Source organism: Salmo salar, chromosome ssa23 (assembly GCF_905237065.1).
Source record: "Salmo salar chromosome ssa23, Ssal_v3.1, whole genome shotgun sequence".
NCBI classification, from domain to species: Eukaryota; Metazoa; Chordata; class Actinopteri; order Salmoniformes; family Salmonidae; genus Salmo; species Salmo salar.
Window position 1 is genome coordinate 48,395,969 of NC_059464.1, and position 24,359 is coordinate 48,420,327.

Consider the following 24,359-nt stretch of genomic DNA (forward strand, 5'->3'; position numbering starts at 1 on the left):
GCCCTAGGGGTGCGGGAGGGGGCGAGAGGGGCAGGGGCCGGTGTGCTGCCCTAGGGGATGCGGGAGTGGGGCGAGAGAGGGGCAGGGGCCGGTGTGCTGCCCTAGGGGGGCGAGAGAGGGTCAGGGGCCGGTGTGCTGCCCTAGGGGTGCGGGAGGGGGCGAGAGAGGGGCAGGGGCCGGTGTGCTGCCCTAGGGGTGCGGGAGGGGGCGAGAGAGGGGCAGGGCCCGGTGTGCTGCCCTAGGGGTGCGAGAGATGGGCAGGGGCCGGTGTGCTGCCCTAGGGGTGCGGGAGGGGGCGAGAGAGGGGCAGGGGCCGGTGTGCTGCCCTAGGGGTGCGGGAAGGGGCGAGAGAGGCGCAGGGGCCGGTGTGCTGCCCTAGGGGTGCGGGAGGGGGCGAGAGAGGCGCAGGGGCCGGTGTGCTGCCCTAGGGATGCGGGAGTGGGGCGAGAGAGGGGCAGGGGCCGGTGTGCTGCCCTAGGGGGGCGAGAGAGGGTCAGGGGCCGGTGTGCTGCCCTAGGGGTGCGGGAAGGGGGCGAGAGAGGGGCAGGGGCCGGTGTGCTGCCCTAGGGGTGCGGGAGGGGGCGAGAGAGGCGCAGGGGCCGGTGTGCTGCCCTAGGGGTGCGGGAGGGGGGCGAGAGAGGGGCAGGGGCCGGTGTGTTGCCCTAGGGGTGCGGGAGGGGGCGAGAGGGGCAGGGGCCGGTGTGCTGCCCTAGGGGGTGCGGGAAGGGGGCGAGAGAGGCGCAGGGGCCGGTGTGCTGCCCTAGGGGTGCGGGAGGGGGCGAGAGAGGCGCAGGGGCCGGTGTGCTGCCCTAGGGATGCGGGAGTGGGGCGAGAGAGGGGCAGGGGCCGGTGTGCTGCCCTAGGGGTGCGGGAGGGGGCGAGAGAGGGGCAGGGGCCGGTGTGTTGCCTTCGGGATGCGGGGAGGGGGCGAGAGAGGCGCAGGGGCCGGTGTGCTGCCCTAGGGGTGCGGGAGGGGCGAGAGAGGGGCAGGGGCCGGTGTGCTGCCCTAGGGGTGCGGGAGGGGGGCGAGAGAGGGGCAGGGGCCGGTGTGCTGCCCTAGGGGTGCGGGAGGGGGCGAGAGGGGCAGGGGCCGGTGTGCTGCCCTAGGGATGCGGGAGTGGGGCGAGAGAGGGGCAGGGGCCGGTGTGCTGCCCTAGGGGGGCGAGAGAGGGTCAGGGGCCGGTGTGCTGCCCTAGGGGTGCGGGAGGGGGGCGAGAGAGGGGCAGGGGCCGGTGTGCTGCCCTAGGGGTGCGGGAGGGGGCGAGAGAGGGGCAGGGCCCGGTGTGCTGCCCTAGGGGTGCGAGAGATGGGCAGGGGCCGGTGTGCTGCCCTAGGGGTGCGGGAGGGGGCGAGAGAGGGGCAGGGGCCGGTGTGCTGCCCTAGGGGTGCGGGAAGGGGGCGAGAGAGGCGCAGGGGCCGGTGTGCTGCCCTAGGGGTGCGGGAGGGGGGCGAGAGAGGCGCAGGGGCCGGTGTGCTGCCCTAGGGATGCGGGAGTGGGGCGAGAGAGGGGCAGGGGCCGGTGTGCTGCCCTAGGGGGGCGAGAGAGGGTCAGGGGCCGGTGTGCTGCCCTAGGGGGTGCGGGAAGGGGGCGAGAGAGGGGCAGGGGCCGGTGTGCTGCCCTAGGGGTGCGGGAGGGGGCGAGAGAGGCGCAGGGGCCGGTGTGCTGCCCTAGGGGTGCGGGAGGGGGCGAGAGAGGGGCAGGGGCCGGTGTGTTGCCCTAGGGGGTGCGGGAGGGGGGCGAGAGGGGCAGGGGCCGGTGTGCTGCCCTAGGGATGCGGGAGTGGGGGCGAGAGAGGGGCAGGGGCCGGTGTGCTGCCCTAGGGGGGGCGAGAGGGTCAGGGGCCGGTGTGCTGCCCTAGGGGTGCGGGAGGGGGGCGAGAGAGGGGCAGGGGCCGGTGTGCTGCCCTAGGGGTGCGGGAGGGGGCGAGAGAGGGGCAGGGCCCGGTGTGCTGCCCTAGGGGTGCGGGAGGGGGCGAGAGATGGGCAGGGGCCGGTGTGCTGCCCTAGGGGTGCGGGAGGGGGCGAGAGAGGGGCAGGGGCCGGTGTGCTGCCCTAGGGGTGCGGGAGGGGGCGAGAGAGGGGCAGGGGCCGGTGTGCTGCCCTAGGGGTGCGGGAAGGGGGCGAGAGAGGCGCAGGGGCCGGTGTGCTGCCCTAGGGGTGCGGGAGGGGGGCGAGAGAGGGGCAGGGGCCGGTGTGCTGCCCTAGGGGGTGCGGGAGGGGGGCGAGAGAGGCGCAGGGGCCGGTGTGCTGCCATAGGGGTGCGGGAGGGGGCGAGAGAGGGGCAGGGGCCGGTGTGCTGCCCTAGGGGTGCGGGAGGGGCGAGAGAGGGGCAGGGGCCGGTGTGCTGCCCTAGGGGTGCGGGAGGGGGGCGAGAGAGGGGCAGGGGCCGGTGTGCTGCCCTAGGGGGTGCGGGAGGGGCGAGAGAGGGGCAGGGGCCGGTGTGCTGCCCTAGGGGTGCGGGAGGGGGCGAGAGAGGGGCAGGGGCCGGTGTGCTGCCCTAGGGGTGCGGGAGGGGGGCGAGAGAGGCGCAGGGGCCGGTGTGCTGCCATAGGGGTGCGGGAGGGGGGCGAGAGAGGGGCAGGGGCCGGTGTTCTGCCCTAGGGGTGCGGGAGGGGGGCGAGAGAGGGGCAGGGGCCGGTGTGCTGCCCTAGGGGTGCGGGAGGGGGGGCGAGAGAGGGGCAGGGGCCGGTGTGCTGCCCTAGGGGTGCGGGAGGGGGGCGAGAGAGGGGCAGGGGCCGGTGTGTGTGAGACAATCTGTGGGAGAGACAAAGTAGCCGAAACGACTCGTGCTAGATAGACAAACTTGTTGGCTATTTTGCTGAGCTTCCAGTCCTTGTCTACAACTCCATTCATATGAAACAGCCTTCCTGTTGGTTGATCATCGTAGCCTACTCCTCACTTAGGCAACTTCATTCTGTAAATAATGTAACTCCATTTTTGCATAGATTCCAAATCTTCCGACTTTACTTGCTACACACATGGAGCCTCTGGCCGCTTTGATAGACCGATGACGACAAGTGTGTAGGTTACAGGTGTGTGTAGGCTACAGGTGTGTGTAGGCTACAGGTGTGTGTAGGCTACCGGTGTGTGTAGGTTACAGGTGTGTGTAGGCTACAGGTGTGTGTAGGCTACCGGTGTGTGTAGGCTACCGGTGTGTGTAGGCTACAGGTGTGTGTAGGCTACCGGTGTGTGTAGGCTACAGGTGTGTGTAGGCTACCGGTGTGTGTAGGCTACAGGTGTGTGTAGGCTACCGGTGTGTGTAGGCTACAGGTGTGTGTAGGCTACAGGTGTGTGTAGGCTACCGGTGTGTGTAGGCTACAGGTGTGTGTAGGCTACCGGTGTGTGTAGGCTACAGGTGTGTGTAGGCTACCGGTGTGTGTAGGCTACAGGTGTGTGTAGGCTACCGGTGTGTGTAGGCTACAGGTGTGTGTAGGCTACCGGTGTGTGTAGGCTACAGGTGTGTGTAGGCTACCGGTGTGTGTAGGCTACAGGTGTGTGTAGGCTACAGGTGTGTGTAGGCTACAGGTGTGTGTAGGCTACCGGTGTGTGTAGGCTACAGGTGTGTGTAGGCTACAGGTGTGTGTAGGCTACCGGTGTGTGTAGGCTACCGGTGTGTGTAGGCTACAGGTGTGTGTAGGCTACCGGTGTGTGTAGGCTACAGGTGTGTGTAGGCTACCGGTGTGTGTAGGCTACCGGTGTGTGTAGGCTACCGGTGTGTGTAGGCTACAGGTGTGTGTAGGCTACCGGTGTGTGTAGGCTACAGGTGTGTGTAGGCTACCGGTGTGTGTAGGCTACAGGTGTGTGTAGGCTACCGGTGTGTGTAGGCTACAGGTGTGTGTAGGCTACCGGTGTGTGTAGGCTACCGGTGTGTGTAGGCTACAGGTGTGTGTAGGCTACAGGTGTGTGTAGGCTACCGGTGTGTGTAGACTACCGGTGTGTTGTATTTAATGTGTCGGGGCTCTTGAAAACTGTTGTTTTATTAAACTGCAGAATGTAATGGTCTATGTAGCGATGTCACATAGATCATTTAAAAATATATATATTTTTTTACAAAAATCAATACCATCCCAAGTAATCTAATATTAACGTCCGTTCGGATATTCCGTCCAAAACGGCGGATTCCACTTCCCAAACATGAATGATTCAATTTTGGCCACTTCCCCCCCCGCAACTTTTGATGATGTAATTTAGGCTAGTATTCTTCACACTGCTGCATGAAAACATCACTACACAATTTACACAAAACACATCCACCTTAATCACTCCTGATACAGAAGAAGTAAGGCTACTAAGCAGAGTCATTTCATCACCTCTGTGTTCCACATCATGGTGATTCTTCTCATCTTTAACAGGGAGGTTAGCCTGGCTCCCCAGAGCTCCCAGGGCCAGTAGTCCAGACCCTGGGATTATTCCGGGAGGCTGGAGTCCCGAGGGGTGTGCAGCCAGAAGGGGTGGACCACCGTGGGCTGCATGGGACAGGTGCTGAGCCTGGAGCTGTTGCTGCTGTAGATGGGGCAGAGACAGAGCAAGAAGAGGACGAGTGGGTCGGAGGGTAAGAGAAACGTAACGTCATACACTAACCACAACCCAGAGAATTACAGGATCTCTGTAACACAAACTGCGGTAGGTTTCCCCAAAGAGGATTCATTACTAAAGTAGTATATTATTTCATGCACAGATCAAGACTCAGGTCACTCGTTGAACAGCAAAAATCTTCGAGTTACGAATTTCATCCATTCAGTCATAGAAAGAACACTGTCAAACATATATATATATATATATATATTTTATATCTAATTTTTACTTTGTGGCGGCTGTCTGTCTAAGTTGTGGAGATAACATAGTAATTTACCTACGACAGGCTTTGGTAAACCCAACTACGTTTAACCAGATATACTTTAGAAACACCAGCCACTAAACACAGGCTGATCAGTTAAACCGTGACTATTTGTGCAGCACGGAAAGATATTAACACATTAACACGTCTATAGCCGTCTAGGATCAGAGTGAATGACAGAGATAACAGAGCTGTAATCCCTCACAGTGCTATATTAACACGTCTATAGCTGTCTAGGATCAGAGTGAATGACAGAGATAACAGAGCTGTAATCCCTCACAGTGCTATATTAACACGTCTATAGCTGTCTAGGATCAGAGTGAATGACAGAGATAACAGAGCTGTTATCCCTCACAGTGCTATATTAACACGTCTATAGCTGTCTAGGATCAGAGTGAATGACAGAGATAACAGAGCTGTAATCCCTCACAGTGCTATATTAACACGTCTATAGCTGTCTAGGATCAGAGTGAATGACAGAGATAACAGAGCTGTAATCCCTCACAGTGCTATATTAACACGTCTATAGCTGTCTAGGATCAGAGTGAATGACAGAGATAACAGAGCTGTAATCCCTCACAGTGCTATATTAACACGTCTATAGCTGTCTAGGATCAGAGTGAATGACAGAGATAACAGAGCTGTAATCCCTCACAGTGCTATATTAACACGTCTATAGCTGTCTAGGATCAGAGTGAATGACAGAGATAACAGAGCTGTAATCCCTCACAGTGCTATATTAACACGTCTATAGCTGTCTAGGATCAGAGTGAATGACAGAGATAACAGAGCTGTAATCCCTCACAGTGCTATATTAACACGTCTATAGCTGTCTAGGATCAGAGTGAATGACAGAGATAACAGAGCTGTATCCCTCACAGTGCTATTCTATTTCCATACCAGGCTATGGCGCCAATAAGTCAGGTTTAACCAGGCTATAGAGAGATTAGATATTAACACATTAACACGTCTATAGTTGTGTAGGATCGGAGAGCTACAGATCCATTCCCCTCAGTGCTACAGACCTGTATCCACCTCTATGTGCTATTCCAGTACCAGGCCACGGTGCCATAAGCCACAGAGACACCATGATATATGAGACTCCGCTCAGAGACACCATGAGATATGAGACTCCGCTCTGAGACACCATGAGATATGAGACTCTGCTCTGAGACACCATGAGATATGAGACTCTGCTCTGAGACACCATGAGATATGAGACTCTGCTCTGAGACACCATGAGATATGAGGCTCTGCTCTGAGACACCATGAGATATGAGGCTCTGCTCTGAGACACCATGAGATATGAGGCTCTGCTCTCAGACACCATGAGATATGAGGCTCTGCTCTGAGACACCATGAGATATGAGGCTCAGAGACACCATGAGATATGAGGCTCCACTCTGAGACACCATGAGATATGAGGCTCAGAGACACCATGAGATATGAGGCTCTGCTCTGAGACACCATGAGATATGAGGCTTAGAGACACCATGAGATATGAGACTCTGCTCTGAGACACCATGAGATATGAGGCTCAGAGACACCATGAGATATGAGGCTCTGCTCTCAGACACCATGAGATATGAGGCTCTGCTCAGAGACACCATGAGATATGAGGCTCCACTCTGAGACACCATGAGATATGAGGCTCAGAGACACCATGAGATATGAGGCTCTGCTCTGAGACACCATGAGATATGAGGCTCTGCTCTGAGACACCATGAGATATGAGGCTCTGCTCTCAGACATCATGAGATATGAGGCTCTGCTCTCAGACACCATGAGATATGAGGCTCTGCTCTGAGACACCATGAGATATGAGACTCAGAGACACCATGAGATATGAGACTCCGCTCTGAGACACCATGAGATATGAGGCTCTGCTCTGAGACACCATGAGATATGAGACTCTGCTCTGAGACACCATGAGATATGAGACTCAGAGACACCATGAGATATGAGACTCCGCTCTGAGACACCATGAGATATGAGGCTCTGCTCTGAGACACCATGAGATATGAGGCTCAGAGACACCATGAGATATGAGGCTCCGCTCTGAGACACCATGAGATATGAGACTCTGCTCTGAGACACCATGATATATAAGGCTCTTCTCAGACACCATGAGACACGAGACTCTGCTCTGAGACACCATGATGTATGAGACTCCGCTCAGAGACACCATGAGATATGAGGCTCTGCTCTGAGACACCATGAGATATGAGGCTCTGCTCTGAGACACCATGAGATATGAGGCTCTGCTCTGAGACACCATGAGATATGAGACTCTTCTCAGAGACACCATGAGATATGAGGCTCTGCTCTGAGACACCATGAGATATGAGACTCTTCTCAGAGACACCATGAGATATGAGACTCTGCTCTGAGACATTAAGATGAAATTCCAAACAATAGGAACACTCATCATACTCTGAACTGTTTGAAAGGGGAAACACCAGGCTTTAGAACACCAGCTAACTGGATCTGTAAATTCCCATCTTGGCATTGTTTCCCAAAATTGGCTGAAAAAACGGTGTGCATTAATAAGCAAAATTTGCTCTTGTCAAACCTTATATGAAAACATGATATATATTTGAAAAGCTGAGAAACAGCTCTTTCAAATGATATGACATACTATAGCACCATATCAATCAAATGGTAATCAATCAAGAAAAAACACCTGTGAAAATGTGCATCTAAATACTAAAAATCTTTGCTTTTCTTCCAAACAAATGCCATTCACAAAACTTTCTAATGACGATACAGGAAAAACCTTTGAGCACATTGTCTTCCTTATTTTGTAAGGATTGATCATCTGAAATCAGAATAGAAATACCTTTTACTGTAAATGGGTTACAGATGTTTTAGTGCCGGAATGTCAACCCTCCATTTCTACAGGATTGAGATCTGGGTTTGACTCGGCCATTCCACAACCCTCCATTTCTACAGGATTGAGATCTGGGTTTGACTCGGCCATTCCACAACCCTCCATTTCTACAGGATTGAGATCTGGGTTTGACTCGGCCATTCCACAACCCTCCATTTCTACAGGATTGAGATCTGGGTTTGACTCGGCCATTCCACAACCCTCCATTTCTACAGGATTGAGATATGAGCTTTGACTCGGCCATTCCACAACCCTCCATTTCTACAGGATTGAGATATGAGCTTTGACTCGGCCATTCCACAACCCTCCATTTGTACAGGATTGAGATCTGGGTTTGACTCGGCCATTCCATAACCCTCCATTTGTACAGGATTGAGATCTGGGTTTGACTCGGCCATTCCACAACCCTCCATTTCTACAGGATAGAGATCTGGGTTTGACTCGGCCATTCCATAACCCTCCATTTGTACAGGATTGAGATCTGGGTTTGACTCGGCCATTCCACAACCCTCCATTTCTACAGGATTGAGATATGAGCTTTGACTCGGCCATTCCACAACCCTCCATTTGTACAGGATTGAGATCTGGGTTTGACTCGGCCATTCCACAACCCTCCATTTCTACAGGATTGAGATCTGGGTTTGACTCGGCCATTCCACAACCCTCCATTTCTACAGGATTGAGATCTGGGTTTGACTCGGCCATTCCACAACCCTCCATTTCTACAGGATTGAGATATGAGCTTTGACTCGGCCATTCCACAACCCTCCATTTCTACAGGATTGAGATATGAGCTTTGACTCGGCCATTCCATAACCCTCCATTTCTACAGGATAGAGATCTGGGTTTGACTCGGCCATTCCATAACCCTCCATTTCTACAGGATAGAGATCTGGGTTTGACTCGGCCATTCCATAACCCTCCATTTCTACAGGATAGAGATCTGGGCTTTGACTCGGCCATTCCATAACCCTCCATTTCTACAGGATAGAGATCTGGGTTTGACTCGGCCATTCCACAACCCTCCATTTCTACAGGATTGAGATCTGGGTTTGACTCGGCCATTCCACAACCCTCCATTCCTACAGGATTGAGATCTGAGCTTTGACTCGGCCATTCCATAACCCTCCATTTCTACAGGATAGAGATCTGGGTTTGACTCGGCCATTCCACAACCCTCCATTCCTACAGGATTGAGATCTGAGCTTTGACTCGGCCATTCCATAACCCTCCATTTCTTATTTCTGAGCCATTTTGTTGTAGCTTTGCTTGTGTGTTTTGGATCAGCTTCTTGACAGATGGCCTCACATTCTCCTCAAGAATTCTCTGGTACAATATAGAAATCATGGTTGACTCAATGACGGCAAGTTGGCCAGGCCCTGATGCAGCAAAGCAGCCCCAAACAGTTGGTATGAGGTTGTTCTGTTAGAAGGCAGTGTTTCGTTTTTTGCTAAACATGGCGCATGGCATTGCAGCCAAACAACTCCACCTTTGACTCATCTGTCCAGAGCACATTGTTCCAATAGTTTTGGTCTTTAACCCAGGTGGTTTTGGTCTTTACCCAGGTGGTTTTGGTCTTTAACCCAGGTGGTTTTGGTCTTTAACCCAGGTGGTTTTGGTCTCTAACCCAGGTGGTTTTGGTCTTTAACCCAGGTGGTTTTGGTCTTTAACCCAGGTGGTTTTGGTCTTTACCCAGGTGGTTTTGGTCTTTACCCAGGTGGTTTTGGTCTCTAACCCAGGTGGTTTTGGTCTCTAACCCAGGTGGTTTTGGTCTTTAACCAGGTGGTTTTGGTCTTTAACCCAGGTGGTTTTGGTCTTTACCCCAGGTGGTTTTGGTCTTTAACCCAGGTGGTTTTGGTTTTTAACCAGGTGGTTTTGGTCTTTAACCCAGGTGGTTTTGGTCTTTAACCCAGGTGCTTTTGGTCTTTAACCCAGGTGGTTTTGGTCTTTACCCAGGTGTTGTCTGGCAGACGTCAGTCTTGTCTTGATATTATTTTTTAAAAGCAGAGGCTTCTTCCTTCCTGACCTCTCATGTAGGCCAAGTTTGTGCAATCTCTTTCTGACTGTTGACCCATGAACGTTGATATTGATTGTGGCAAGAGAGGCCTGTAGATCCCTTGATGTTACCTTGGGGTTCTTAGAGACTTCTATGAGCATCTTTCGGTCAGCTCTTGGGCTGAATTTGGTGGGACGACATGTCCTAAGTAGATTGCTAGTGGTCTGGTAATTTTCTCCATCTGACAGTGGAATGATGACCTTCCAATTGCTTGGAAATGGATTTGTAACCCGTCCCAGACTCATGGGCATCAATAATGTTTCTTCTGAGGAGGCCTTTAGATCTTGGCATGATGTGTAACCAGACAGCCATATATGGTTAAGACCAGACCAAGTTTATAATCTTTATGGAAGGCTGGATCTTCCCCAATGTACTCTCTAATGATTTTTTTAATCATTTTGGACCTGTTTTTGTTGCACCTGATCCTAATTTTAGCCATTTAATGTGATGGTAAAAGTAGTACTAACTTTTTCTGCGTAAGGAAAATAAATTTTTGTTTATTTTAATTGCATAACATCTTCAAAGTTTAATTGTTTTTGTGTGATTTGTTAAATTGAGTTACCGTTATCAATGAATGTGGTTGAAATTTAGCTCAAATATCCATGTTTCCAAATAAAAGTTTTTTAAAAAATGCATGAAATGAAATGTATGTATTCACTACTTACTGTAAGTCGCTCTGGACAAGAGTGTCTGCTAAATGACTAAAATGTAAATGTAATATATATTTTAATTTTCCAGGGAGTGTACTTACTTTTTCACATGAGTGTATATGCACCATTTTTTTTTCTTTTATTTGTTATTTTACCTTTAATTAACTAGGCAGGTCAGTTAAGAACAAATTCTTATTTACAATGACGGCCTACCCCGGCCAAACCCGGACGACGCTGGGCCAATTGTGCGCCGCCCTATGGGACTCCCAATCACTGCCGGATGTGATACAGCCTGGATTCGAACAAGGGACTGTAGTGATGCCTCTTGCACTGAGATGCAGTGCTTTAGACCGCTGCTCCCCTCGGGAGCCCAATAAGCACCAAAACAAATTACAAATAGCATTTAGTCTTACGTATGATAAAAACATAAACAAGTGATATAATATGAATAAAACAACTTTATTGAAATAATCCTCTTAAGGGAATACATTGTCTCATTCAAACATGAAAATGAAAAGCATTTAAAATTGCTACCATAAAATTATTCAACACTTATTTCAGGACTACTTTCATTAAAATATGAAACAAACAATATATAACAATTATTATTAGCTTTCACTTTTTTTTTACTTCAATTTCTAAATTCAACGAGTCAGAACAGAAACAATTCCAAAAACACAACATTATTTTACAGTCATTACAATTTACAGGTCCGATACATCCCAAAGGCCATTAGAGGCATGAATGAAACATAAAGGGAGGCTGGAACGCAGGATGCCTTGGATTAGAAAGGGAAAACATGCCAGAGAGTGGGGACACGCAAGACAAGGGGGGACACGCAAGACAAGGGGGGACACGCAAGACAAGGGGGGACACGCAAGAGGAAAATTACTTTTTTTTTTACTTAACTAGGCAAGTCAGTTAAGAACAAATTCTTATTTACAATGACAGCCTACCAGGGAACAGTGGGTTAACTGCCTTGTTCAGGGGCAGAATAACAGATTTTTACCCTGTCAGCTCGGGGATTTGATCTAGAAACCTTTCGGTTACTGGCCCAACGCTCTAACCACTAGGCTACCTGCCGCCTCTACACTCTAACCACTAGGCTACCTGCCGCCTCTACACTCTAACCACTAGGCTACCTGCCGCCTCTACACTCTAACCACTAGGCTACCTGCCGCCTCTACACTCTAACCACTATGTTTCCTGCCACCTCTACACTCTAACCACTAGGCTACCTGCCGCCTCTACACTCTAACCACTAGGCTAGCTGCCGCCTCTACACTCTAACCACTAGGCTACCTGCCGCCTCTACACTCTAACCACTAGACTACCTGTCACCTCTACACTCTAACCACTAGGCTACCTGTCACCTCTACACTCTAACCACTAGACTACCTGTCGCCTCTTCACTCTAACCACTAGGCTACCTGCCACCTCTACACTCTTACCACTAGACTACCTGTCACCTCTACACTCTAACCACTAGGCTACCTGTCACCTCCACACTCTAACCACTAGACTACCTGCCTCCTCTACACTCTAACCACTAGGCTACCTGCCTCCTCTACACTCTAACCACTAGGCTACCTGTCGCCTCTTCACTCTAACCACTAGACTACCTGTCACCTCTACACTCTAACCACTAGACTACCTGTCGCCTCTTCACTCTAACCACTAACCACTAGACTACCTGTCACCTCTACACTCTAACCACTAGACTACCTGTCACCTCTTCACTCTAACCACTAGACTACCTGTCACCTCTACACTCTAACCACTAGACTACCTGTCACCTCTACACTCTAACCACTAGACTACCTGTCGCCTCTTCACTCTAACCACTAACCACTAGACTACCTGTCACCTCTACACTCTAACCACTAGGCTACCTGTCACCTCCACACTCTAACCACTAGACTACCTGCTGCGCCAGTGGAGTGTCACAACCTGTAAACGAACAAACCAGGTTCTGTTCTCCTTTCTGTCTTTCCTGTAACACAGCCAAACATTTCTAGAAGGGGTCTGTAGAGTAGGCACGTGCTAATACCTTCCCGAACCGACGAGCAAAAAGGTTTCTCTCCGAATGTCTAATCCGTCAGTAAACCAGTTTGCCCATTTTCCTAGCCAGGTGCTGTTTGTTTACACTGACATTCCTGGAATCCCAAAAAAAGGTAACCGTTGACAACTGCAATGTCAACACAGTGGAGGAACAAAGGGTTTTCCCCAACACTTCTGCAAAACATTGTAGTGTATCAAACCCATCGTGGATTACAGCAGGCTGGCGGACCACTTGCCTATTCCCAACAACATCCTGTTTGATTAGCCTTGTAACTGGAGTGGAATCATTTACATTGTGAATGTTGGAAAGACCAGTAACAGTATGTTTCTATCCACTTTAATGCCAACACATTGCCTCCTATCTTACACCAACGCATATCCCCAAGCTCGGTTTGATGTCCTTAAATGCAATCGGGAAACGGTTTCCATTTTACGCTATAAGTCCCACATACATTGAACCCCTGTTCTCTCAGACTAGTTGTATAAAAATGTATAAAAGTTGTCAAACCAAACGTTGATAACCCTGGTTTGCAATATGGCACAACCAATTCATCAACAACTTTCCTCAGCTAGGTCAAATCACACGACCATTACAAACCTCTGCCACCAATGCCTACGTGGAAAAACAACACAGAGAAGTCTATCTCCCTTAGTCTTTCCTGAGTGGTCGAACGAATCTGCTTTGACATACACCGCCAAGATCTAAACCAACTGGACACTCAGGACTGAAAGGGATGGATCCCCGGTGCCTGTGTATCAACATCATCCTAGGAACAAAACGTGCTATTGGGGCAAGACAGTGGGTTTCCTCCTATATGGGGGACGTGGAGCAAGAACACAATGACTGAAGAGAAAACTGATCATTGTTAGTGTACTCAATAATATATGCAGAGGGAAAAAAACGGTCCATATACATACACACACACCAAAATATATATAAAGGCCTGATGATACATAACAATAAGACATTATTTATAGTTAAATTCAAGTTGAAGCCCCCCCCGTGGCCTCAGTTAGCAGCTCCTTAACTTCCTCTGGCTCCTTGATCTCCTTCTCTTCATCCTCGTCTTCTCCCAGTAGCTCAGCATCTTCCTCTAAGAAGGTCTCCCAGTAGCTCAGCATCTTCCTCTAAGAAGGTCTCCCAGTAGCTCAGCATCTTCCTCTAAGAAGGTCTCCCAGTAGCTCAGCATCTTCCTCTAAGAAGGTCTCCCAGTAGCTCAGCATCTTCCTCTAAGAAGGTCTCCCAGTAGCTCAGCATCTTCCTCTAAGAAGGTCTCCCAGTAGCTCAGCATCTTCCTCTAAGAAGGTCTCCCTGTAGCTCAGCATCTTCCTCTAAGAAGGTCTCCCAGTAGCTCAGCATCTTCCTCTAAGGTCTTCCAGTAGCTCAGCATCTTCCTCTAAGAAGGTCTCCCAGTAGCTCAGCATCTTCCTCTAAGGTCTTCCAGTAGCTCAGCATCTTCCTCTTAGGTCTCCCAGTAGCTCAGCATCTTCCTCTAAGAAGGTCTTCCAGTAGCTCAGCATCTTCATCATGTTCTCCTCCTCGTGGACAAGGACTGCATTATCCGCTGGTACCGGTCTTCTTTGTCCATTTCTAAAACTCAAACATAAAAACAATGAAAATGTACATTTGAAATGTAAATCAGTGACAACCCCTCCAAAGAACTGCCTAAGATTAACAAAAAAGTTATATTCAGAAAACACTTCAAAAAATTTTTTAAAAAAGGAGTCAATGAAAGTGAAGTGTATCCACAAGTTATAAACTGCAAGGTGACAAAGTAACATTTTCCTATCCAAAAGGTTTTCATCGTAGCATTTGAGGAAACATGTCATATAATTGTATGTCTGATAGTCCATCATTGAAATACTATGATAATGTAGCAAAGTCACAAACCAGCTGGACTAGGAACATTTAGTTAAAACGCTGACCAACACAAAGTCATTACTTATGAGCTATTATTGCAAAGTTTAGGCCATAACTTTACATTAATTCTTGCGATCAACAGCCAGAAGGCTTAATAGTTGACAGGAATCATACCAAAGATAAACAGACATCTAATGAAATACAGCCATGTAGTCATCAGGCTACGGGGATATGACTAGCTAGTACGGGGATATGACTAGCTAGTGAAATACAGCCATGTAGTCATCAGGCTACGGGGATATGACTAGCTAGTACCGGGATATGACTTGCTAGTAGAATACAGCCATGTAGTCATCAGGCTACGGGGATATGACTAGCTAGTACGGGGATATGACTAGCTAGTGAAATACAGCCATGTAGTCATCAGGCTACGGGGATATGACTAGCTAGTACGGGGATATGACTAGCTAGTAAAATACAGCCATGTAGTCATCAGGCTACGGGGATATGACTAGCTAGTACCGGGATATGACTTGCTAGTGAAATGCAGCCATGTAGTCATCAGGCTACGGGGATATGACTAGCTAGTACCGGGATATGACTTGCTAGTGAAATGCAGCCATGTAGTCATCAGGCTACGGGGATATGACTAGCTAGTACGGGGATATGACTAGCTAGTGAAATACAGCCATGTAGTCATCAGGCTACTGGGATATGACTAGCTAGTACGGGGATATGACTAGCTAGTGAAATACAGCCATGTAGTCATCAGGCTACGGGGATATGACTAGCTAATACGGGGATATGACTAGCTAGTACGGGGATATGACTAGCTAGTGAAATACAGCCATGTAGTCATCAGGCTACGGGGATATGACTAGCTACGGATATGACAGCACGGGGATATGACTAGCTAATACGGGGATATGACTAGCTAGTAGAATACAGCCATGTAGTCATCAGGCTACGGGGATATGACTAGCTAGTACGGGGATATGACTAGCTAGTACGGGGATATGACTAGCTAATACGGGGATATGACTAGCTAGTAGAATACAGCCATCCAAAATTCTTAAACGGTTTTGGGAGCTAATCAGGTAACACCAGTGCACCTCTGAAAGAATCCCTAAGGGCACAGAACAGCTGAATAAAAATATATATTTGTTACTAATAAAGAACCCTCTCTTTTGGCTGTCTAGATAGGGACAAAATATAAATCCCTAGCCAGTTTGTTTTTAGCTCTAATACCTAATGACGAATCCATTTTATTTTGTACAGTTATCAAAGAAAACATTAACAAGACCAGAGCTAAACCAAGTAGGCTACCTTGCTCCGTCTTGGGTGACTAACTTGACCAACATAGATGAACTAGCCATCATACGTGGCTAGCTAGCAATCTAGATAGCTAGCTAAAATTATCTGAGGAGAATTAAAAAAAAAATAATATTTTTTAACTCTGACTCACTACATAAAGCTTTTAATGTACTTTAAAAAAGATGGATGTCATTGATCAAATAATATGAACTTTTACCTCAGATAGAAATGTTAAACTCACTTTCAAGCCGATTCTACTTTTCAAGTCTACTGGGCTTGGTAGCTAACGCTAGTTGGCTAACCAGGTGTCAAAAGTTCATTTCACAGACTCATCAATCGGGGGGAAAATACTCTAAAAACTTAAATATCATGACAAACCATTAAAAACAAAATATATATACAGTTCCATACCTTGATATTGTTGTCCAAATCTGAATGACGGCACTGCCAAAAGTGTTCATAACCTGTCAGAATGACAGGGGTAGAGACGCCTTCCTGTGGCAGCAGTGTAATTTTCCTTTTGAGAGAAAACCGAATAACCCACCTCTTAACCCATAAACCAATCCTATATCATCATGCAGACATTGTAACCTATCAAACGAGGGGATTTATGAAGAAGAAAATGGTGATTGTAGCACAGAGATATCGATGTGACAAACATGGTGAAAGAGGTTTCCCGACTTTTGAATGGACGGGCAGGAAAGAGTTAAATGCACATGTTTATAGACGTGGATAGAATACATATCTTTGCTTTACTTACTAAAGTGTTTTCATTCCCCTTCAATAAAAAACAGATGAATCTTAATTCCCACCATTGTCACTAAACCCAGAATAATCTCTGGATGAATTCACATGACACATGGTGTTAACGTTTACAATATCACACAGACAGCCAAAGTGACGCTCAAAAAACAACAGTGAATAACCCGCACAGACATGCTATATTTACTACTCTCTTCACATCCAGTCTGGTGGATCCACAGGGCACACAACGAGTCATCGCTATGCTACGTGGGTGCTTGTAATGGGATGTGGGTTAAAAAGCACTTAGCAGTACAGGAGTAAGCAGGTTAAAACCAGGTTAAATAACCCTTCAGGATCCACCAATAGACATCCTTTATTACTGCCATCTACAAGCACTCAATACTTAACCTGTTTGGGGCTAGGGGGCAGTATTTGCACGGCCGGATAAAAAACGTACCCGATTTAAACTGGTTACTACTCTTGCCCAGAAACGAGAATATGCATATAATTAGTCAATTTGAATAGAAAACACTCTAAAGTTTCTAAAACTGTTTGAATGGTGTCTGTGAGTATAACAGAACTCATACGGCAGGCCAAAACCTGAGAAGATTCCATACAGGAAGTTCCCTGTCTGACAATTTGTTGTCCTTCAGTTGCATCTCTATCGAAAATACAGCATCTCTGCTGTAACGTGACATTTTCTAAGGCTTCCATTGGCTCTCAGAAGGCGCCAGAAAGTGTAATGGGGTGTCTGCTGTCTCTGGGCGAAGAACAGCAGGAGAATTTGTGAGTGGTCAGCCTGGGAACAGTGACACTGGAGATGCGCGTTCATGAGACTACTCAATTTTTTTCTTTCAGCCTTTGAATGAATACAACGTCGCCCGGTTGGAATATTATCGCCATTTTACGAGAAAAATAGCATAAAGTTTGATTTTAAACAGCGTTTGACATGGTTCGAAGTACGGTAATGGAATTTTTTTAATTATTTTGTCATGAAATGCGCTCGCGCGTCACCCTTCGGATAGTGACCTGAACGCACGAACAAAACGGAGGTATTTGGATATAACTATGGATTATTTGGAACCAAAACAACATTTGTTGTTGAAGTAGAAGTCCTGGGAGTGCATTCTGACGAAGAACAGCAAAGGTAATCCAATTTTTCTAATAGTAATTCTGAGTTTGGTGAGGGCCAAACTTGGTGGTGTCAAAATAGCTAGCCGTGATGGCCGGGCTATGTACTCAGAACATTGCAAAATGTGCTTTCGCCGAAAAGCTATTTTAAAATCTGACACCGCGATTGCATAAAGGAGTTCTGTATCTATAATTCTTTAAATAATTGTTATGTATTTTGTGAACGTTAATCATGAGCAATTTAGTAAATTCACCGGAAGTTTGCGGTGGGTATGCTAGTTCTGAACATCACATGCTAATGTAAAAAGCTGGTTTTTGATATAAATATGAACTTGATTGAACAAAACATGCATGTATTGTATAACAATGTCCTAGGAGTGTCATCTGATGAAGCTCATCAAAAGTTAGTGCTGCATTTAGCTGTGGTTTTGGTTTTTGTGACATATATGCTTGCTTTGAAAATGGCTGTGTGATTATTTTTGGCAGGGTACTCTCCTGACATAATCTAATGTTTTGCTTTCGCTGTAAAGCCTTTTTGAAATCGGACAACGTGGTTAGATTAACGAGAGTCGTCCCACGCAAGCGTCCCACCTAGCCCAGGGAGGTTAAAGACTTTAATGGCAGTATGTGTTGTCTCTCTCCCCATCTCTTTTACAAGCCTCAATAGAAATACAGATCATTTGTGGTATTATTTTGATTATTATTCTTTTTTTTTTTTACTTGTTTATAGGGAGAAGAACTTTAGACCTACTAGGAACCTTATACTGTTGTCTTGGAGAATAATAACAAAAGCATTAAGCATTCTGTAGATAAACAAACCTGATACATAGTCTACAGCATTAACTCTTGTCCAAGTAAATACTATAATATGTATTTTCATAGCTTCATCATAAGTCATGGAGGCTGGGGTACTCAGAGGGTAGGTTAGCCTAAGTACAGCTCACCAAACATGACTGACACTAACGAGCTGCCATCATCCTGAGGAAGGCAAAGGCTACTCTCAGGTCAAAACAGACACCGGTTTGTTACTCAATTAAAAATGCGAACGACCACAGACGGGTTTGGTTGTTTAGCAACAATACAGACGCCTGCGTAACTAAGGGGCAAAGTTGGCTTAGATTGTTGACATGTAAAACTATATTTTGTCTCCAAATGTTGATAGAAAACATTTGCACAATGAGCAATTGTCTTGATAAGTTTTGCCATATTGGCGTTGACATGAAATCAGTCAAAACACCTACAAAAAATACATGGTATTAAGATTTCTTAAATGCATCCCATAACCAGCCTTCACCCTCCACTCAGGACAGCTCACTTCCTCTCCACCAATAACAGATCAGATATTAGTCCTAGAGCTCAGTTCCTCTCCACCAATAAGAGATCAGATATTAGTACTACAGCTCACTTCCTCTCCACCAATAAGAGATCAGATGTCAGTCCTAGAGCTCGCTTCCTCTCCACCAATAAGAGATCAGATATTAGTACTACAGCTCAGTTCCTCTCCACCAATAAGAGATCAGATATTAGTACTACAGCTCAGTTCCTCTCCACCAATAAGAGATCAGATATTAGTACTACAGCTCAGTTCCTCTCCACCAATAAGAGATCAGATATTAGTTCTATAGATGGCTTGTTTCTCTCCACCAATAACAGATCAGATATTAGTACTACAGCTCAGTTCCTCTCCACCAATAAGAGATCAGATATTAGTTCTATAGATGGCTTGTTTCTCTCCACCAATAACAGATCAGATATTAGTACTACAGCTCAGTTCCTCTCCACCAATAAGAGATCAGATATTAGTTCTATAGACGTCTGGTTTCTCTCCTTCATGGTACTTGGTTGGCACTCTCCCGCACCACCCACGCGCTCCCGCACCACCCACGCGCTCCCTCACCACCCACGCGCTCTCTCACCACCCACGCGCTCTCTCACCACACCTTGCTTGCTGTACAATATGCATGAAGCTGCTGGCGTCGACTACACAGCCGTTGTGACATGAATTATTAATGCTATTATTATTAATAATTATTAATACAAGGGGTACAGGTAGTAGTCACAAACAGCACTACACTTCCCCCACTTACAACCAACCAACCCCGAACGACACAGAGATCAACTGAACGCTGAATACAGGGGGTACCGGTACAGAGTCAATGTGGAGGCTATATACAGGGGGGTACCTCCTATATACAGGAGGTATACCGGTACCTCCTATATACAGGAGGTACCGGTACAGAGTCAATGTGGAGGCTATATACAGGGGGTACCGGTACAGAGTCAATGTGGAGGCTATATACAGGGGGTACCGGTACAGAGTCAATGTGGAGGCTATATACAGGGGGTACCGGTACAGAGTCAATGTGGAGGCTATATACAGGGGGGTACCAGTACAGAGTCAATGTGGAGGCTATATACAGGGGGTACCGGTACAGAGTCACTGTGGCGGCTATATACAGGGGGGGTACCGGTACAGAGTCAATGTGGAGGCTATATACAGGGGGTACCGGTACAGAGTCAATGTGGAGGCTATATACAGGGGGTACCAGTACAAAGTCAATGTGGAGGCTATATACAGGGGGTACCGGTACAGAGTCAATGTGGACGCTATATACAGGGGGTACCGGTACAGAGTCAATGTGGAGGCTATATACAGGGGGTACCGGTACAGAGTCAATGTGGAGGCTATATACAGGGGGGTACCGGTACAGAGTCAATAGTGCGGGGGGGGTCAACGTAAATAGTCTTGGAGGCCATTTGATAAATCGTTCAGCAGTCTTATGACTTGGGGGTAGAAGCTGTTAAGAAGCCCTTTGGACCTACACAACAGAGACTCACTGATGTACAGACCAGCTCCCCACCAGCTCCCCACAGACTCACCAGCTCCCCACCAGCTCCCTACAGACTCACCAGCTCCCCACAGACTCACCAGCTCCCCACAGACTCACCAGCAGCTCCCCAGCTCCCCACCAGCTCCCCACAGACTCACCAGCTCCCCACCAGCTCCCTACAGACTCACCAGCTCCCCACAGACTCACCAGCTCCCCACAGACTCACCAGCAGCTCCCCAGCTCCCCACCAGCTCCCCACAGACTCACCAGCTCCCCACAGACTCACCAGCTCCCCACCAGCTCCCCACAGACTCACCAGCTCCCCACAGACTCACCAGCTCCCCACAGACTCACCAGCTCCCCACAGACTCACCAGCTCCACACAGACTCACCAGCTCCCCACAGACTCACCAGCTCCCCACAGACTCACCAGCTCCGTGGCTTTTTCCAAATACTCCGGTACACAGTACATACGGTAAACTGTGTTGTAAGCTGGCTGGCTGAGTGTGTTCGCTGTGTCAGGCCTCCTGCGGCTCCAGCACTAGGCGAGAGGCAGAACTGACAGTCTTCTGTTGTTTCTCACACCCTGCCTGTAATTCCCACCAGCATCAGTACTAACTAATATCCTATCCAGGTCAGCTGTGAGCCAATGAGGGATGAGCTGAGGATCCTTATTAAAACCATAGCCAATTAAACCAGGAAAGCAGAGAGGGGGGGGGGCTGACTATAGAGGGGGAGGGCTGACTATAGAGGGGGGAGGGCTGACTATAGAGGGGGGAGGGCTGACTATAGAGGGGGGAGGGCTGACTATAGAGGGGAGGGCTGACTATAGAGGGGGAGGGCTGACTATAGAGAGGGGGCTGACGATAGAGGGGGGGCTGACTATAGAGAGGGGGCTGACTATAGAGGGGGGGCTGACTATAGAGGGGGGGCTGACTATAGAGGGGGGGCTGACTATAGAGGGGGGGGCTGACTATAGAGAGGGGGCTGACTATAGAGGGGGGGCTGACTATAGAGGGGGAGGGGCTGACTATAGAGGGGGGGCTGACTATAGAGGGGGGCTGACTATAGAGGGGAGGGCTGACTATAGAGGGAGGGCTGACTATAGAGGGAGGGGCTGACTATAGAGGGGGGGGCTGACTATAGAGGGGGAGGGGCTGACTATAGAGGGGGGGCTGACTTAGAGGGGGGGCTGACTATAGAGGGGGGAGGGGCTGACTATAGAGGGGGGCTGACTATAGAGGGGGAGGGGCTGACTATAGAGGGGGGAGGGGCTGACTATAGAGGGGAGGGCTGACTATAGAGGGGGGGGCTGACTATAGAGGGGGAGGGGCTGACTATAGAGGGGGGGCTGACTATAGAGGGGAGGGGCTGACTATAGAGGGGGGAGGGGCTGACTATAGAGGGGGAGGGCTGACTATAGAGGGGGGAGGGCTGACTATAGAGGGGGAGGGGCTGACTATAGAGGGGGGCTGACTATAGAGGGGGGGGCTGACTATAGAGGGGGGCTGACTATAGTGGGGGAGGGCTGACTATAGAGGGGGGAGGGCTGACTATAGAGGGGGGAGGGCTGACTATAGAGGGGGGGCTGACTATAGAGGGGGGCTGACTATAGAGGGGGGGGCTGACTATAGAGGGGGGGGCTGACTATAGAGGGGGGGGCTGACTATAGAGGGGGGCTGACTATAGAGGGGAGGGCTGACTATAGAGGGGAGGGCTGACTATAGAGGGGGGGGGGCTGACTATAGAGGGGGGCTGACTATAGAGGGGGGCTGACTATAGAGGGGAGGGCTGACTATAGAGGGGGAGGGCTGACTATAGAGGGGGGGCTGACTATAGAGGGGGGGCTGACTATAGAGGGGGGCTGACTATAGAGGGGGGGCTGACTATAGAGGGGGGGGGCTGACTATAGAGGGGGGGGCTGACTATAGAGGGGGAGGGGCTGACTATAGAGGGGGGAGGGGCTGACTATAGAGGGAGGGCTGACTATAGAGGGGGGGCTGACTATAGAGGGGGAGGGGCTGACTATAGAGGGGGGGCTGACTATAGAGGGGAGGGCTGACTATAGAGGGGGAGGGGCTGACTATAGAGGGGGAGGGCTGACTATAGAGGGGGAGGGCTGACTATAGAGGGGGAGGGGCTGACTATAGAGGGGGCTGACTATAGAGGGGGGCTGACTATAGAGGGGGGGCTGACTATAGGGGGGGAGGGGCTGACTATAGAGGGGGGAGGGCTGACTATAGAGGGGGGAGGGGCTGACTATAGAGGGGGGGCTGACTATAGAGGGGGGGCTGACTATAGAGGGGGGGCTGACTATAGAGGGGGGAGGGCTGACTATAGAGGGGGGGCTGACTATAGAGGGGGGGCTGACTATAGAGGGGGGGCTGACTATAGAGGGGAGGGCTGACTATAGAGGGGAGGGCTGACTATAGAGGGGGGAGGGGCTGACTATAGAGGGGGGGCTGACTATAGAGGGGGGGCTGACTATAGAGGGGGGGGCTGACTATAGAGGGGAGGGCTGACTATAGAGGGGGGGCTGACTATAGAGGGGGGCTGACTATAGAGGGGGGGCTGACTATAGAGGGGGAGGGCTGACTATAGAGGGGGGAGGGGCTGACTATAGAGGGGGGGCTGACTATAGAGGGGGGGGCTGACTATAGAGGGGAGGGGCTGACTATAGAGGGGGAGGGCTGACTATAGAGGGGGGAGGGGCTGACTATAGAGGGGGGCTGACTATAGAGGGGGGGCTGACTATAGAGGGGAGGGGCTGACTATAGAGGGGGAGGGGCTGACTATAGAGGGGGAGGGCTGACTATAGAGGGGGAGGGCTGACTATAGAGGGGGGGGCTGACTATAGAGGGGGGGGCTGACTATAGAGGGGGGGCTGACTATAGAGGGGGGGCTGACTATAGAGGGGAGGGGCTGACTATAGAGGGGAGGGGCTGACTATAGAGGGGGGGCTGACTATAGAGGGGAGGGGCTGACTATAGAGGGGGCTGACTATAGAGGGGGAGGGCTGACTATAGAGGGGGGGGCTGACTATAGAGGGGGGAGGGCTGACTATAGAGGGGGAGGGGCTGACTATAGAGGGGGGCTGACTATAGAGGGGGGGGCTGACTATAGAGGGGGGCTGACTATAGAGGGGGGGCTGACTATAGAGGGGGCTGACTATAGAGGGGAGGGCTGACTATAGAGGGGGAGGGGCTGACTATAGAGGGGGAGGGCTGACTATAGAGGGGGAGGGCTGACTATAGAGGGGGAGGGGCTGACTATAGAGGGGAGGGCTGACTATAGAGGGGGCTGACTATAGAGGGGGGGCTGACTATAGAGGGGGGCTGACTATAGAGGGGGGGCTGACTATAGAGGGGAGGGCTGACTATAGAGGGGGGAGGGCTGACTATAGAGGGGGAGGGGCTGACTATAGAGGGGAGGGGCTGACTATAGAGGGGAGGGGCTGACTATAGAGGGGAGGGGCTGACTATAGAGGGGGGGCTGACTATAGAGGGGGGGCTGACTATAGAGGGGGGGCTGACTATAGAGGGGAGGGGCTGACTATAGAGGGGGAGGGCTGACTATAGAGGGGGGGGCTGACTATAGAGGGGGGGCTGACTATAGAGGGGGGACTGACTATAGAGGGGGGGCTGACTATAGAGGGGGAGGGCTGACTATAGAGGGGGGGAGGGGCTGACTATAGAGGGGGGGGCTGACTATAGAGGGGGGAGGGCTGACTATAGAGGGGGGGCTGACTATAGAGAGGGGGCTGACTATAGAGGGGGGGGCTGACTATAGAGGGGGGGCTGACTATAGAGAGGGGGGCTGACTATAGAGGGGGGGCTGACTATAGAGGGGGGGGGGCTGACTATAGAGGGGGGGCTGACTATAGAGGGGGGGGCTGAATATAGAGGGGGGGCTGACTATAGAGGGGGGGGCTGAATATAGAGGGGGGCTGACTATAGAGGGGGGGCTGACTATAGAGGGGGGGCT

At 50.1% G+C, this 24,359-nt stretch overlaps 1 protein-coding gene across 5 annotated transcripts in view; it reads right to left on the reverse strand.

Annotated features, from left to right (window-relative positions):
• LOC106584812 (transducin-like enhancer protein 3-B) overlaps positions 1-24,359 on the reverse strand; it is a 128,291-nt gene that overhangs the window by 55,346 nt on the left and 48,586 nt on the right. For all 5 annotated transcript variants that reach the window (XM_045706449.1, XM_045706447.1, XM_045706450.1 and 2 more), the window contains exon 8: positions 4,311-4,503. In XM_045706449.1, the coding sequence (XP_045562405.1) occupies positions 4,311-4,503 (193 nt within the window). The remainder of the gene's footprint in view (positions 1-4,310; positions 4,504-24,359) is intronic.